The following is an 18,030-nucleotide window of genomic DNA, read 5'->3' on the forward strand; positions in this document are numbered from 1 at the left end:
GAATACACAACAACAAGAAGCCTTACGTCCCACTAGGTGGGGTTGGCTGCATAAATCCTTTTTACCCAATCAAGAGCATTTTCCTCTATTAGATTAAGGGCTGTTAAATCCTTCCTCACTACCTCATTTCAAGTTATTTTAGGCCTACCCCTACCCCTTTTCATGCAAAAAACTATAACTAACTCACTCCTCCTAACAGGTGCTCTACTAGGCCTGCATTTCAAATGCCCAAACCATCTAAGCCGCCCCTTCCCTGTCTTTCCTACAACTGGTGCTATGCCTCGTATATGCTTGTTTCTTATTTTATCTTTTAATGTTATACCACTCATCCACCTTATCAGTTGCATTTCAGCAACTTCTAATTTTTGTACATGTTGTTTCTTAGTTGCCCAATATTTTGAACCACAAAGTATAGTTGGCCTTGTAGCTGTCTTATAAAACTTTCCTTTTAATTTTAAGGGTATTCCACAATCACACAACACACCTGAGGCACTCTTTCATTTTACCCAACTTTTATTCTATGTACTACATCTTCTTCAATTTTCCCTTTCGCTTGCATAATAGATCCAAGATATCTAAGTCTATTAGTGCTATCAATTTCTTAATTATCAAGTTTAATCTTCTCTCCATTACTACTCGTTATAATACTGAAACTACATTTCATAAATTCTATCTTATTCCTACTTATCCTAAAACCTTTAGACTCTAATGCAGTTCTCCAAAGTTCTAGCTTAGATTCCACTAGGCTCCTACTATCATCAATCAACACAATGTTATTTGCAAACAACATACACCCAGAGATCTCATTTTGGATATTTCTAGTAAGTTCATCAATCACAAAAGTAAAACGATAAGGACTCAAAGCAGAACCTTGATGTACACCTATTGTGATTGAAATATCTCTAGATTCCTTCCTATAGTCCTAACAATAGTCACCACTATATCATACACATCCTTAACGACCTCAGTATATCTACTGCATATCCTTTTCTTTTCTAAGACCCTCCAAAGAACTTCCCTAAGTACTCTATCATATGTTTTCTCTAGGTCAATAAATTCCATATGCAAGTCCTCTTCTTTTCCCTAAATTTTTCCATTAAGCTTCTTAAAAGATAAATAGCTTCTATTGTTGATCTCCCAAGCATAAAAACAATTTGATTTTCTAAAATCTTCATTCTAGTTGTTAATGGTCATTTAGACTTTTAGCATTATTATTATGTGTTAGAGTTTTGTTAGTAATAAGTGTGAGTTAGTAAGGGTATTGTGGTCATTCTTATTGAACTTACATATATTATAAATAGAGGGAGAGACCTATCATTGAGTTTAGACCCTCCATTTTACCCAATTACTCAACATGGTATCAGAGCGTGATCCAAACTTATTATTTCACAAAACCAACCATACATCCATAAGCAGACCCCTCGCCCCCCCCCCCCCCAAAAACCCCGACGAATCACCCCACAAAACTCCATCGCCAGAGAACCCCCCACGCACCGGCACATATTGAATTTTCGGGAAATTTTCCTTTTTTTTTTCCTCTACCATGCTCTAATTCCTTCTCTAGACTATATTATCGAGCTATTAGGTCAGTTTTTTGCTAAAAAAATTCAACCTTTTTTTACTATGCACTCACAGCATTCCGTTAATTTATGTTCAAGGTTTGCGAAGGCTTCTTTGTAAGTTTTTTGAAGCCGCAGCAGCATTCATATGTTCAATTGAGAGGCTGTGGCAGTGCTATATCCATCGGTGAGTTGTTCACCTCGTCTGTGGTTGTGTCGCACCCAAGGAACAGTTGTTTGATACTTCGTGAAGCTGTTTATCAATGGTTATTGAGTTTATTGGGTCTGCAACAGGGGGATTTGCTGTGTTTTTTTTCATTCAATGTTCTTATTCCTTCCATATAACAAAATATCAAGCTGATGTGCATGTGTTTTTTAATCAAAGATCCAATCTTTGCTGTGACAATGCACTCGTCGTAATTCTTTAGTTGTTGTACTAATGGTCATTGGTGATCTTCTTGGAGCAGTGGCAGTGCTCATAAGCTGTTCTTTTTTGTGAGGCAGTGGCAGTGTTGCTTTCTTGGGGCTGCATCTGAGGTTGTTGGTGATTTGTTCATGGCGGTTTTGGTGGTTAACCTCTTCAATTGTTCTAGTGCAGAGTGTTACTTTCTTGGGGCTGCATCTGAGTTTCTTGGTGCTATGGCAGCCTTGTACTGATTTATCTGTGACTTGTTCATGGTGGGTCACCTTGTTTGTGGTTGTTCCGATTATTCCAGCAATAAATCTTATGATCGTTGGTCTCAGTTTGTGAATGTTGGGATAGTGTTTGCTAATCCCAAAAGTATGATTCCTTCGTTAGTTACTTGTTTGCGTGAATCATGTGCTGTGACTATATCAAAGGAGTATTCAAGGGTTCTACAGTATCAATTGTCTCAACAAGCATCTTATCACATTGCCTCTTTTTCCTAGAAAGGTAATCCTACAATCTGCATGTCATCCGGTATCCTTCCTACTAGTCCTTATACTATCGATTCTACTGCCACTGACCATATAACAGGTGCAACCAACTTCTTTTCTGATCTCAAATATCCTAAAAATCTCCCTCAAGTTACTCTTGCTAATAGGTCCATTATTGTTGTTAAGGGGATAGGAACAGTAAATCCTACTCCTTCTATTTCTCTTTATTCTGCTTTATACATTCCTAAATCTCCTTTGAATCTTATATCAATTAGCAAGCTTACAAAGTCACTAAATTGTTGTGTCACATTCTTTCCTGATTCTGTGGTTATTCAGGATTTGAAGACAAGAAAGACAATTGGTACAAGACGTAAGGCTCGTGGACTTTACTACTTTGAGTCGCCTTCTCCACCCATAGCCTGCACAGTCACAGCTACAACACTTCAAATCCATTGTCGCCTTGGTCATCTGTCCTCGGACAAGTTGAAACAGCTAGTTCCTATATTGAGTTTTGTGACTAATCTTGAGTGCGAGTCTTGTCAATTAGGCAAGCATCATTGTGTTCCCTTTGCTCCCTGAGTCGACAAACAGGTGGTTAGTCCTTTCATGCTCGTCCATTCTGATATTTGGGGTCCTAGTTGTGTCACATCAAAGTTGGGGTTTCAGTACTTTGTTACATTTGTTGATGACTACTCTAGGATGACTTGGTTATATTTAATGAAAGATTGTTCCAAGTTGTTTGATATTTTTTGTGCTTTCTGTTCCCAAATAAAGACTCAATTTGGCATGCCAATCAAGATACTTCGTAGTGATAATACTAAAGCGTACTTCATTACCCAATTCAGTACTTAAAAGACTAACTCTAGTATGATCCATCAGTCCTCTTGTGCCCACACTCCTCAACAAAATGGAGTTGAGAGCAAAAAAAACAGACATATTCTTAAAGTGACCTGTACCCTATTGTATCAAATGAATATCCCCAAAGTCTTTTGGAGTGATGTTGTGCTCACAGCTTGCTCCCTCATCAATAAAATGTCATCCTCTGTCCTTGGTGGTAAAATCCCGTATTCATTTATCTTTCCTAAGGCTCCTTTGTTCTCCCTTCCTCCTCGTATATTTGGTTGTGTGTCCTTTGTCCATCAGTTATCTCTAGGAATGGATAAGTTGGATCCTCATGCTATCAAATGTATTTTTCTAGGCTATTCCTATACTCAAAAGGGATATTGATGTTATGGTCCTATTTTACATTGATTCTTTATCTATGCTAATGTCACCTTTTTTGAGTCTACAGCATACTACTCTGATTCCTTGAGTTCTATTGACCTTGATGAGTCCCTTCCTCTGCCTTGCCTTCCAAATCCAAACCTAGTATCTATGCCCAATCCTCCTGCATCTTCAGCCAATTTGAGTCCTTCTCATCGCTTGAATCAACCCAATATACACATGGTGACTCAAGGGGGAAACGCCTCCTCCAGCTTCTACTACGGTGCCTCTAGTTCCCTCATCGGATGATCTTACTTCTCATGATGTTGATCCTACAATAGTTGTTCAAAAAGGTAAACGCACTTGTACCCAACATCCGATCTCTAATTTTGTTTGTTATGATTTCTTGTCACCCTCTTATTATTGTTTCGTTAGTACTCTCTCTTTTGTTGCTCTTCCAACATCTATTTCTAAAGCCCTATCCCATTCTAGGTGGACAACAATGGCTAAAGAGATACATGCACTACATGATAATGATACTTGGGATTTGGTACCTCTTCCTCTTGATAAGTTTGTAGTTGGTTGTCGTTGGGAGTACAATATGAAAATCAATCTTGATGGTTATGTGGCTCATCTGAAGGCTCGCCTTGTTGCTAAGGAGTATACTCAGGTGCATGGTTTGGATTATTCAAACACATTCTCCTTGGTCGCTAAACTTGTCTCAGTACGTTTGCTCATTTCTTTAGCCACCACTTGTCATTGACTTCTACATCAGCTAGATGTGAAGAATGTGTCAAGGTATATATGGAGCAACCCCTTTGCTTTGTTGCTCAGGGGGAGTCGGGCTTAGTATATTAGCTCAAGAAATCATTGTATGGGTTAAAACAATCTCCAAAAGCATGGTTTGGCCGTTTTAGTGTTGTAGTACTTGAGTTTGGCCTTCATCGTTGTGCATTAGATCACTTTGTATTTTATTGTCATACTCCATCGAGCAATATTTTGGTTATTGTATATGTGGATGACATCGTGATCACTGGTGATGATGAACATGGCATCTAGGACCGAAAGCTTTTTCTACAGAGTAAGTTTCAAGCCAAAGACTTGGGACCATTGAAGTACTTCTTGGGTATAGAAGTACCGAGATCTCGTACGGCACTATCTTGTCACAAAGGAACTATGTTATTGATCTTTTAGATGAGACGGGGTTGTTGGTATCCAAACTTGTTGATACGCCCATGGATCCCAAAAGTTAATGCTAGATATGGGTGACTTGTTGCCTAACCCAGGTTGATACCGAAGACTTGTTGGAAAGTTGAATTATCTCAAAGTCACTTGACCAGATATATCCTTCGTAACATGTTGTGAGTCAATTTCCCAATTCCTTGAGAACAAATCACCGGGATGCAGTAATTTGCATTCTGAGATATCTCAAAGGTGCACCAAGGAGGTGTCTCTTATATCAAGATCAGGGTCACACTCATATTCAGGGATATACAGATGCAGATTGGACCGGATCACCTTCTGACCAAAGATCCACAACCAAGTATTGTATCTTTGTCGGTGGTAATTTGGTGTCTTGGAAAAGTAAGAAACAAGCTGTGGTGACCAAGTCAAGTGTTGAGTCAAAGTATAGGGCTATGGCACACACTACATGTGAACTTGTTTGGCTGAAGTACATGTTGAAAGAACTAGGTTTTCCACATTCTCAGCCTATGGAGTTGATGTGTGACAATGGAGTTGCTATATATTGCCTCCAACCCTGTCTTCCATCAGCGCACAAAGCACATTGAAGTTGATTGTCACTTTATTCAAGAGAAACTTGTATAGAAGCTCATTACAGCCACTCATGTCAAGTCGGAGTTTCAGCTTACTTATTTGTTCACTAAAGCCTTGGGAGGTGCTCGTGTGAAATTCATTTGTAATAAGCTAAGAGCATATGATATAAATGCTCCAGCTTGAGAGGGAGTGTTAATGATTATATAGTCTTTTAGCATTATTATTATGTGTTTGAGTTTTGTTAGTAATAAGTCTAAGTTAGTAAGGGTATTGTGGTCATTCTTATTGTATATATTATAAATAAAGGGAGAGACCTATCATTGAGTTACAATTACTCAACACTAGTCTTATTCTACGTTCAATTACCCTCTCCCATAATTTCATCATATCATATGACTCATAACCTTAATTCCACAATAGTTATTACAATTTTGAATATTGCCTTTGTTTTTATATAAAAGTATTTACGTACTTTTCCTCCATTCCTCTAACATTTTCTTGGTTTTTATAATAATATTGAATAGATTAGTTAACCAAATATTTCCTTTATCCCCTAAACATTTCCAAACTCCAATTGGTATTTTATCTGGTCCTATAGATTTCCCACTATTTATCTTTTTTTAACGATATCTTAACAGGACTTTAATTTTGTGAATAAATCTCCTATTTTAGTCTTTTCCTCATTTGTCACTTCCAAGTTCAATCTTTCATTTTGGTTTTCATTAAACAAAATATAAAAGTATCATTGCCAACTCTCTTTTATGTCTTCTTCTCTAGTTGAGACATTATCATTGTCGTCCTTTATACATTTTACATCACCTAAATCTTTGCATTTTCTTTCTCTAGCTCTAGCAAGTTTATAAATGTTTTTTTCTCCTTTTGTATCTAGTCTAGTATATAAAGTATCATAAGCTCTATGTTGAGCTACACTAACAATCTTTTTCGCATTTTTTCTCACCTCTTTACATTGTTCAAGATTTTCTATATTTCTACAATTTTTCCATATTTTATACCAATTTATTTTTTTCTTAACGACTTTTTGGACTTCTTGATCCTACCACCAACCTTTTTTACTACCCGAGTATCTACCTTTGGATTCACTAAAAATTTCTTTTTCTATACTTACGATAGAGTTTGTCATTTTATTCCAAACAGTATTTGCATTTGTCTTACCCCTTGCTATCCAATCACACCCTTTGATCATTTATCTTTGAATTTTACTATATTAACTCCCCTCAAGCTCCGCGACCTAGTCCTCTTGTGTTGATTTATTTTACTCTTTCTCTTCCATTTTTTAGTATGTATATCTAATACGAGAGCTCTATGTTGTCTATTTGGCTTTTATTAAGCCCACTCTTGAAAGTTATTAACTATTCTTCTCTTTTTATAAAGCAAGTATTTGATATAACCAAATCATAAGACATGGAAAAATCTAAGATTGTAGCACCGGCCTCATTTTTATCTCCATATCCATGACCTCCACGTATCCTCTCATAACCTATATTACCCTTTCTAATGTTTCCATTTAAATCAGCTCCTATGAATGTCTTTTCAAATGTTGGTATCCCTTATAAAATACTAACCATATTTTTCCAAGTGTCTTTTAAGATTTTCTGCTAAGCCTATTTGGGAAGCATACGCACTAATGACATTTACTATCTCCAAGCCTAGAGCTATCCTGATTGTAATGATCCTATCCCGTATTCTTTTAACATATGCTACATTATCTCTTAGGTCTTTGTCTACAATGATTCTCACCCTGTTTTTATGTTTCTCTTTTCTAGTCTACTAAAGTTTAAATCCTGATTTTTCAATTTCTATAGCTTTCTCCCCTACCCATTTCATCTCTTGAAGGCCAGTTCATTTTCCTTCTAAATATTATATCCACTATTTCCATACTTTTGCCCACAAGTGTCCCTATATTCCAAGACACTAATCTAATCCTAGTTTCTTGTGCAAACTTCTTAGTCCTCTCCCTTCTACACTGACCAAGTCTATTCCCTTGACCTAGGTGAATTTGGTAAGAATTCATGATAATAAAGACTTGACATAGTTTTATGCTGGCTGTAAGCTACTTAACACAACCCTGCTCCTTTATCCGGGGTTGGGGCTGGTTGTGTGTACAAATATAATTTGTGTTACACAACCGAAGTAAAAGTTTGAATTTCTTTTTCTGTTAATGCAATTTTTCTTCATATAGACAATTTTCTAAATCACAAAGACTCGTGCAATAGTACATCTGAAAATTTTTAGTATAATCCAAGAGTTGCAGAAGGTTTTTGTCTTGAGAACCAAAAAATGAGAAGTCAAATGCATATACTAAGCCTACAAATCAAAAAACACAAAATTTAATCTGCTAACCAGCAATTAAAAACAATTTGAGAAATAAATAAAAATAAAAATAAAAGAGATCAAGTGAAGGAGAAGATCTCACCAGCTTCCAAAAAAGAAGCTAAAAACAAGTATGATCCTGACGAATAAAAGAAATGCTTCAATTGAAAATCCTAGATAACCTTCGCAAGAATCCAATTCAAAACCTGGATCCCGAGCAGAAGAGCCATTGGGCTAACTTAAAAAACCTTGGGGTCAATTTTAGGTGCCCCAATATAATGCCAATGATGGCCTGATGCTGGGAAATACAGCAGGAAGTAACCTTTGACGCCAGAAAATTTAATGCCAACAGCCAAAAATTCCACGCCAAAATCAATTGATCGAAAAATATGGAAAGCAATGAGGGTTTGCAAGAATTCTTCAATTAAAATTCAAGATTCAACGATGGAGTTGAGGAATTGCTGCTGCAGATGCTTGCCGATGAAGCTCAATGAACCGATGACAGCTTGCTGTGAAATACAGCAGGAAGTAACCTTTGACACCAGAAACTTTAATGCCAACAGCGAAAAAAAATTTCATGCCAAAATCAATCGATCAAAAAATATGGAAAGCAATGAGGAGTTGCAAGGATTCTCCTATCGAAATTCAAGATTTGGTGATGGAGTTGAGGAATCGCTGCTGCAGATGCTTGCCAGTGCTGCTTGCTGAACTGATGATGGCCGCTGTGAAATACAGCAGGAAGTAACCTTTGACACAGGAAAATTTAATGGCAACAGCAAAAAAAATTCCATGCCAATATAGTTGATGAAAAAATATGGAAAGCAATGAGAAATTGCAAGAATTATTCAATTGAAATTCAAGATTCGCCATTGAGTTGACTGTGATGCTCGCTAAACTGATTGAAGAAGAGAGAGAGAGAGAGAGAGTTGAGGAGTAATCTTGCTCGCTTCTGAGCTTATGGATCAAGAATTTCCAAAATTTTTCAAGAATGCGAATTGTTCAAGAAGAACCCCCAGAAAAATCAAGAAGCTTGAAGATTGTGAAAAACTAGCAGCTTAAATCAATTCTTTAAAATAAAAAACAATTGAACTCTCAAACAAGATCAGAATAAGGTGCTTCTTGAAGAATTCGATTGCGCTAGTTTTCAGTCTTCTCTTTTTCTTGCTTGTTGATTGTGACTATATCAACCCCCTCGAGATGCATCCTCTGAAAGCAGATCTCACAGGACTTCAAGAATTAGGGAAAGGAGCTTCCAAGTACAAGTTAGGATTGAGGAAGTTCTGAGACATGATGCTTGAGATGCTGCCCGACAATCTTGTACAAAACTTGAAATCAAGACTTGAAATCCTTGCTCTCAAATAAAGTCTGCTGGGGGAGGATTGAGCCGTATAAGTAGCATGCTCCTTCAGAACCAGAAATAGAAGAGAATTGGGGGGGAGCGAAACAAAGAAAGAAGAGAAGAAGAATTAAGAAAGGAGAAAGAAAGAAGATTCTGCAGGCAGAGGAGAAGGAAGTAGAACACACGAGCAATGCTTTATTAACAGAACTTCAAAACATATCTTTTTTTTCTAGGAAAACTGATTTAGTATTACAATAAAAGAATCAAACTTGAAAGAGGAGTGATCAGTTCAGCTCGTGGTGCAAAAAAAACATTACTTATTTTGAGATATAATTGAAAGTGGAGCAGCAAGAGAATGGAAGTATTAATTTCTAGCATGTCGACCTTATTACATAATACTTGGGTTAGCTCTCATCAGCTGCAACAGCAGCAGAAACAGATCTGGCTAGTTTATTCTTTCAGCCTATATGAGTAAAGCTTCTGATTCCTGAAGTAATTTGCAAGACTGATTGAGAGAATCAAACACCAGTGGTCCATCAGAAACCACAAACAGCAGCATCTGTGCATGAAAGTGAGCAGCCATGAGAGAAGGAACAAGATAAACAGAGGAAGGAGAAAGAAACACATAAGAGCCAAGAGGGAGAATCCTCATGATTTTCTCCTCAGCTTATACTCATTTTCCTGTTTCCTCGCCTATTTTTTGGAGAATGAGATTTCTCTATTAAGCTATTACCTAATGAATATTTTTAGTGCCCCAACTATTTCTTCTCCACTTTTTCCTTGCAACTAGACATCCACCCTACTATTTATTTTCATTTCCCTTATGAATTCCAAGATCCAAACAGAGCATTAGGTTTTTCCACTGTGCTTTTTACATGAACTTTTTGTATCCAAAGGCAGTTTCAAAAGTAGGCATTGCTAATAGAGATGACCAAGGATTTGATTTTTTTTGGTTATGGGTAGAGGAGTGTTGGCGAGATGGCAGTGATGGCTAGTTTTAGAAGCAGTGAAATGAGGGTACTGCCAATAGTGTTGGCTTAGATGACTGACAGGGCCAAAAATCCCTCTTAGCGTTAAAAGTCCAAAAACTACCTCATGCATTCAGAAGTGCTGAGATGAGATAAGCTAGAAATTAGATACAAATTAATGCCACCACCAAATCTAAGAAAGATTGATTAGCTTTGGCTAGTTAATAACATGCTTACAGGTCTGTTAGAACAAGCCAGAGCAAGAGACTAAAAAGCATATTGTTGAAAGCATATAACGCCACAGCAGCAATAAAAATCAACACTTTAGAATGTGACAGTGAGGGTGACACATGGAAGGCACATTGAGAAAATGACAGATACCAATATCAAAACACAACCAAATACAAGGAAAGCAATTCTTTCAATAGTAGATGAAACCAACAATTCGTAGATTAACTTTGCCACTTACGACTTATTTTATACTAACACAACATGTACTTACATAGGCTGCTTGCTAGGAAGCTTTGACAAAAGGGACTGCAAAGTTTCCACTCTTGTCCTTAGTATTGTGATCTTTCTCCGAGTTGCAGACAAATGCCGTTGAGTTTCTGGTCCTGATGGAGGCAAAGAACTCTTTCCAGAAATCATACTGTTTATTTCATCAGCAAGTTTTGACGATTCATTAAATTCTCGCATCCAAGTGTCGGAAGAAAATCCCATAGCGCTGAAAGATGCAAATACTCTAAACAATGTGATCACAGAGAATAAACTCAAATATTGCATAAGCATTAAAATTAGCCACACAAAAATAAAACTGAAACCCATTCTCATTTGATATGTATGATCTTAAAGTTTGCATATGTATGTGTTTGGAGACAGAAATCAGAACGGACTATGTGGGAAAAAAAGTACTAAGGTGCGAATAGACAAATTGAATACTTTCAATAATGTATTTGCATACACAATGCAAGGTCAAGAACAGAAGCTGAGCTAGGGTTTTTCTCAAGGATCAAAAAGCAATGGAGGGGATCTTCTCTAGTCCAGATCTAATCAAATTCTATCACTAAATTTTAACAATTTCATTTATACTACTAATTTCTCAAATATTCAGTAGAACTTCATTCCAAATTATAATAAAACAACTGAAGACGACATATTTTCATATGATACTTTCCTAGATATCTTCTTAAAAAGAAAATTTCATTCACTAGTCACCAAATTGGCATCCCCAACCATGGCATAGTACCAACCAGTTGCCCTTCTGCATTCAAATACATAGTTCAACCATCTGTGCTTAATTGTTTTTGCAATTAGATGATTGTAATATCAACATGAAGAAGGAACATCACCCTTATGTTTGACTGGTTCCATTGAAAAGATGATATACAGTTAGGATCTTCTTGGTTTAACAATATAATCATTTCATTCAGATCAAACTCTATGTCCATTGTACAAAAAATGTTCCAACTTGTTTTGAAATAAATGAACACAGTGGTCAGTTCAAGGTTTAAACTTGTTGATTCTTCAAGCAATCCGTGGGAATACATATATATATATATACTATTATGATGGGCACCTACTCTATCAAAAAATAAAAAACAAAAGACACCCACCTATCCTCACTCTTCACGAAAAAATTGCCTCATTTTACTGGGAACTAAATGAACTGCATGCGAATTATGGCAGCAAAACTTCATTCTTTATCCCAAAAAAACTCGGCCATCCCCCCTAAAAAAGAACCAGAAAAAGAAAGAAAATTATCTGGCTCCATCAATCAAAAGGAATATTGCAATAATCCTACCACAGGATCTTCCAGTTGTTATAGCAAAAGTAATCACTACTATGCATTAAATACGCAGACACACACTAGTACACACGCATGTGTGCACATGCACATTGCACACACATACAAATGGAAAACAAATAGGAAATCCGTAATAGACGCAACCAAAAACTTCAACTCTCTCTCTCTCTCTCTCTCTCTCTCAAACACACTCTCTCTCACACACACACACACAGCGAGCCTGTGATTGGATATCCCTTGGAGTAGTAGGTTGCTCAGGGGGGTATACTAGTCTTGTAGAAGCCTAGTGTTGTAGGTATCGGTCTCTTGTTACTATCTTGCTAATGTGTTCATTGGTCCAACTTGCAAAAAATAAACAAATATATATAAATAATAAAGATATTGTTTGTATTTTTTTATAATAAAATTGAAATAATAAAAAGTAATGATTTTTTGTAACAGTTTTTAAATAATAAGCATTATAATTACAAATATATTCATAATTTAATTATTATTAGCAAATAATAATGATTAAATATTGAATAATAATAGTTATTATTATTATTATTATCTGCTGCTATATACTACTACTACTAATAATGAAAACAAATAATAATAATTAGTAGCAGTAGTAAAAAATAATAATAAATATTATCATTTGTAATGTATAGTAATTTGTGAAAAATTATTATGGATGATTAAGATATTGTTATTATTAATAATAATAGTGGGCGAGAAGGGACAATTTATCCAAGAGCAATGAATGGCAGGAATACTGTCCCATGAGCATGGATTCCCATGAGAACCCAAGATTACCTTAGAAAGAGATCGGTTACAAATACCCATGATTTGAGGGGCGTATTGCATTCCAAGGGAACCCAAGAAGCCTTCCAGGCTGCCATGTAAGATTCCCATGGGTTCCCAAACTAGGGGTGAGCATAATTCGGTGAAAACCAAATTAACCGAATTAACCGACCGAAATTGGTCGGTTCGGTTCGGGTAAAAAACTTGGTTCGGTCGGTTCGGTTGGGATTTTATAAAAATTCGGTTAATCGGTTTCGGTTCGGTTAACAACAAAAAATAATTCGGTTAACCGATTAACCGAATTATTAATTAATTAAATTTTAAGTATAAATTATGAATATAATTGTTTTTTATTATGAACTTGGATATACCTTGTGGAAATTAATGTTGTCGTTGAAGGGGATGACGATGCCGACAATAAATATTTTTAGCGAAATTTTTTTCATCTTTTTTTATTTTCAACGTTTTAATAATAACAAAAACATTGCCTTCTTTTTTATTTCCACTTGATTTGCGAAGACCTAGAATAAATAAATAAATAAAAGTTATTGCACCTCAAAATAAATAAGCCTATGTGATAGAATAAATGCATCGACACAATTATTAAAATAAATTAGTTATGAAATTTTTATTTAATGTATAATTGAATAAATTCGGTTAAAATCGGTTAACCGAATTACCCGAATTGCTAATTCGGTCGGGTTCAGTTCGGTGTGTTTCAGTAGTTCGGTCGGTTTGGTTAACAGCATTATTTAACCAAATTTTTCGGTTAATTCGGTTAATTACCCGAATTTGGCCGAACCGACCGTTTGCTCACCCCTATCCCAAACTGGGCATCCCACATTCCAGACACAGCATTCCTGGGAATCCTGCACAATAACCAGAGCCAAATGCCCCCTAAAAAATAGATACAACACTGAAAACTCATGGGATCCAAAATTCCAAAGAGGAGCTTGCTTAAGCAAAAGGCAAATGCATGGAAATACAAGAGAATAGTTTATCAAAAAAAAAAAAAAGGAAAGCCAAGAGAATAAAGTCTGCAAAATTCCATTAAGCTCTTCTATAGAATTATCAGATGTTGAAATTCCTGAAGATTCTGCTAAGCCCAAATGCACCACATCAAATGTCCTGGAATCACCTATTAGATCAACAATCTCAAACCAGCAGCAATCTGTCAGGACAAGTGAACAGATTCAGAGCAGTCCTCAGCATCACCTAACACCAACAAAAGAGCATACTATTTGTGGCCAGATGGATTCATGAGCTTAGGTTGAGACATAGACCCTGATGTCAAATAAGTGATTCATGAGCTTAGGTTGAATCCAGAATTTTAACAACAAAGCCTTTGTACTAACTATTTGTGGATGGCTAGATGAATTCCTTCTCTGTTTAGATTGACTTAAGGCCGTCCCTTCCATCCAATTAAAAAATTTTGAACATTTTTCACCATCTCTAATACATTCTTCTAAATCTTCCTCTTTTGTTGGGCTGGTCCCACCCATGAGTTATGTCTCAACTTATTCAAAGGGGGAGGGGGGAGGGGAGGAGAAAGGGAGAAGGGAGTTTGTTACATGGAAGTTGAACCTTGCATGGAGCACAATGGTTTTTCTTTGAAGACTCCTTGTAGGATAACATGCATGGCTACTCTTCCCAAGCATGCACAAGCATATTTTCAAAGCCATGTCTAGGCTTCATGGACAATTACATAGATTTTGTAGTATGATTATTTATTGAATGATTGGTCATTATGTATGCATGTTGGGTCTATATCAGGAATGTTGTCTCATTGCCAATAAGATGAAGATATAGAATAGAAATCGGTGTGTTCTGTGGAAGTTTAGGGCAACGAGAGGGAGTTTATAAATTGTTCATCTTAGGTCTTCCTCATCCACATTTATTTTCTTGGGTTAGGAAAAGTCTTTATGACTTTTTACAAATTGTGGGGAGAGAAGTGTTAAACCCTCTTGTTGTATATTCTCTACACTTTGCTCATAACTAAACTCTTGCTACATTGCCATGGACATAGTTCTAGTGTTTGAACCACTTAAATTTCTTATATCTTGGTTGTTGTTTAATTTTATTTTATGTCTTGCAATTATATCTTACCCCTTTGCCAATTGAAAAGTAGATAATCCTTGTGGCCCAACAAAGTAACACCAAAGCTACAATGTTTTAATGGTGAGGAGTTTGTAAAAATTGCTTCAAAGGGCAAGATGGAAAAGGTTGCAAGCAATAGGTTCAAGATGGAAACTTTTGACAACAAAAAAGCTTTAAACTATGAAGTTGAAGGCCCATGATGTTTTGGTACAACTCAGGCAAAGCCTTAGTCAATATGGATTTTTTTTTTATAGCAGCCTTAGTTAAGGATAAAAAGCCAGAAAAAATGTCCGATGATGATTGGAAAGAAATGAAAATACAAGCAATTTCTACAATCCATTTGTGTCTATCAGATGATGACATGTTCAATGTAGACTCTAGAAGAAGGTCACCAATTTATGGGAAAGATTGGAAAGCTTGTATCAAGTGAATATCTCTTTAATCAAATTCTCTTGAAGAAGAAGCTCTACTCTTGAAGATAAGTGAAGGTGCCAAAGTCTCAGATCAATTGAATGCTTTCCATGACCCACCAAGACAATTAGAGAGTTGATGTGATATTGCAAGATAAAGACAAGGTGATGGCTTTGCTTTATACATTGTTGGATACTCATTGGTTCATGACCTTTAGTTACTTTAAAGAAAACCAACTCAAAATAGATTATGTGGTAACCACATTATTCACTAATAAGTTTTGGAGGAATGCAACTATAGAGAATTCTAGGTTCGATGGCATTAAAGCTTGATATATATTGTTGGCCCACACCCTAACAGCTTAAGTTTACCTAAGTGGTAACCTAACATGATATCAGAGCTAGTTACCAAAAGGTCCTAGGTTCTAGTCTCATAGCCGGCATTTATTGTGTGGTGTTTAAAAAATTATTATATTCCTTGTAATGGGTGTTATTTATCGTGTATTTATCTCTCCACATGCTATTGGGCTGCACATACGAGGGAGTGTTAAAGCTTGATTTACATTGTTGGCCCACAACCTAACAACTTAAACTTTTAGGAAAAGTGGTAATCTAATAGATGGAAATGAATCTCTATCCTAGAGGACGATCAAGTGAACATGGTATACCATCCAAAAGCCATTCAAAACGCTGGAATGCTAGACATGTATGGCATCGTTGTAGGAAAAAGGGACATGTCAAGAAGGAATGTCATTATAGAAAGAATCAAAGACAACAAAAATTAAGGGAAGACAACTCCAGTAGAAGAATTTGTTGTCATTGGTGGTCAGAACAAAGTGTACGTTGCCAACAAGGGTCCTAATACTAGTGAAAAATGGATTCTTGGTAGTGGTGCTACTCATTATACGTGCCTTGGTGTCACAGTCCGCCTTTTTTCACACCGTTGTGAATGGCCGTGTGGCGCTAGCTAAAGCACTCTTGCTTAACTAGTCAGCCTATCGTTTACCAACATTCATCCACAAAGCACTTTCATTAACATTCATTCAGATAGCAGCGAAAATAGTAATCAATTCATGAAAGCCGTGGCAACCAAGCAGTAAACATTGAAGCAAACGTAATTCATTAACAAATCCTTCGTTGACATGTTGTACTTAGTGAGGGAGGCAAGTAGGCTAAGCACGTTGACAATTGCTAGTGAGTTTTACAATGACTGATGAACACTCACCCTCCCCTAAAGAGGTTTTTATGTAATTATCATCCTAACACTAGGAAACATCAAAGTGACCGAGGAGTCATACTGCCTTATTTGGCTTACAAAGACTCTACTAGCAGAAATTAACCCTACACTAGTATTTACATGATGGAAACCCATCCTAAGCACACGAGATAAGCGGTCACAGGCAAGCATAATGCCCTGAACAAGCTTAACTCATGACATTCTCCCCCACTTATGCGGTCGACATCCTCGTAGACTTTTGGCGGTAGGTACACTTCAAATTTGTCCACGAATGGTTTCAAATCTTCTGTAGAAATCCAGCTAATTTCTTTGTCATCAAGGCTTTTCCACTCCACTAGGAACTTTTGCCGCTTCTTCCTTGAGGATATGAACTTTCTGTCTGCAAGGATCTCTTCAACATCATGTCTGTCAGGTTGCACTGTCTTCAACTCTGCGCTGTTTGACTGACTTCTGCTCAGGTTGTTGGTATTGGCGTTGTATGGCTTGAGGCAGCTGACATGGAACTGCGGTCTTCTCTCCTGATCTGCCCACTTCTTCATCTTCTTAGAAGCTTTCTCCAGATAGGCTTGGGCAAACTCTGCATTCAGTCTCCATTCTCTGGTGAAGATGCACACCTTGGGACTCTTTCGTCTGTACGGCTCGCCCACTGTGTGAGGTAACAGCGGCAGCTGGCCTGTAACAAGCTCAAAAGGGCTCTTGTTGGTTGTTGAGCGCCTTTGGGCGTTGCCACAGAATGGAGCCACATCAAGTAGTTGCACACCATTCTTCTGGTTGTCGTTGACAAAATGGCACAAGTACTCATCTAGCAGCTCTCTGAATCTCTTCATCTATCCATCTGTCTGTCGGTGATAACTCGAAGAGATGTCAAGATGTGACCTGAATATCCTGAAAAACTTTGTTAAGAAGTTGTCAGTGAACATTAAATCTTGGTCACAAATAATAATTTGGGGAACACCCCAATGTTTCACAACAGTCACAAGGAACAATTGTGTCGTCTCCTCTTCTGAACAGTACTTTGGTGCGGCCATGAAAGTACCATACTTCTTCCGCTCCCCCTTGTCTTGTTGGCACATGAGACAAGTTTTGGTGTAATCAACCACATCATCCCGCATGTGCGGCCAATAATACCTCCCCAGTAGTCCTGTTATTGGAGTCATTCTCCGCGAATACCCCTCAACGAACTTCCTGCAATATTTAGTAAGACTAAGAAAGGAACGCAACTCCTTCACTGTCGTGGGGATCTTCCGTTCTTGAATCATCCTTACCTTCTCCATACCCCTCCGGATACGACCTTGTTCAACCACTTGACCAAGGAATTTGTTGCTCCGCCGAGCGAAAGAGAAATTCTCCTTCTTCACATTCAGACTGTTTCCCCTCAGCCTGTCGAACACCTTCCGTAGATGCTCTTCATGTTTCCTCTGAAACAACACCGATACTCCCAACGGTGTTTTGGAAGGGCGAACACATCCCACTTCCAATTCATCAAGCTGTTTCCCCAACTCTACTATCTCTCGAGGCGCAATCCGACATGGCCCTTTAGCAGGTGGTTTCACTCCTGATAACAACTCGATCTCTTGCTCCACAGTCCGTCGTGAAGGCAAATTTTGAGGGAGCTTATCCGACAAC

The 18,030-nt window shown here is 37.3% G+C and overlaps 1 protein-coding gene across 3 annotated transcripts in view; it reads right to left on the bottom strand.

Annotated features, from left to right (window-relative positions):
* The window catches only part of LOC131160253 (syntaxin-52-like), a 57,261-nt gene that overhangs the window by 9,824 nt on the left and 29,407 nt on the right, over nt 1-18,030 (bottom strand). For all 3 annotated transcript variants that reach the window (XM_058115700.1, XM_058115701.1, XM_058115699.1), the window contains exon 2: nt 10,576-10,797. In XM_058115700.1, coding sequence (XP_057971683.1) covers nt 10,576-10,793 — 218 coding nt within the window. In that variant the 5' untranslated portion in view covers nt 10,794-10,797. The remainder of the gene's footprint in view (nt 1-10,575; nt 10,798-18,030) is intronic.

This window comes from Malania oleifera, chromosome 7, assembly GCF_029873635.1.
Source record: "Malania oleifera isolate guangnan ecotype guangnan chromosome 7, ASM2987363v1, whole genome shotgun sequence".
Taxonomy (NCBI): Eukaryota; Viridiplantae; Streptophyta; class Magnoliopsida; order Santalales; family Ximeniaceae; genus Malania; species Malania oleifera.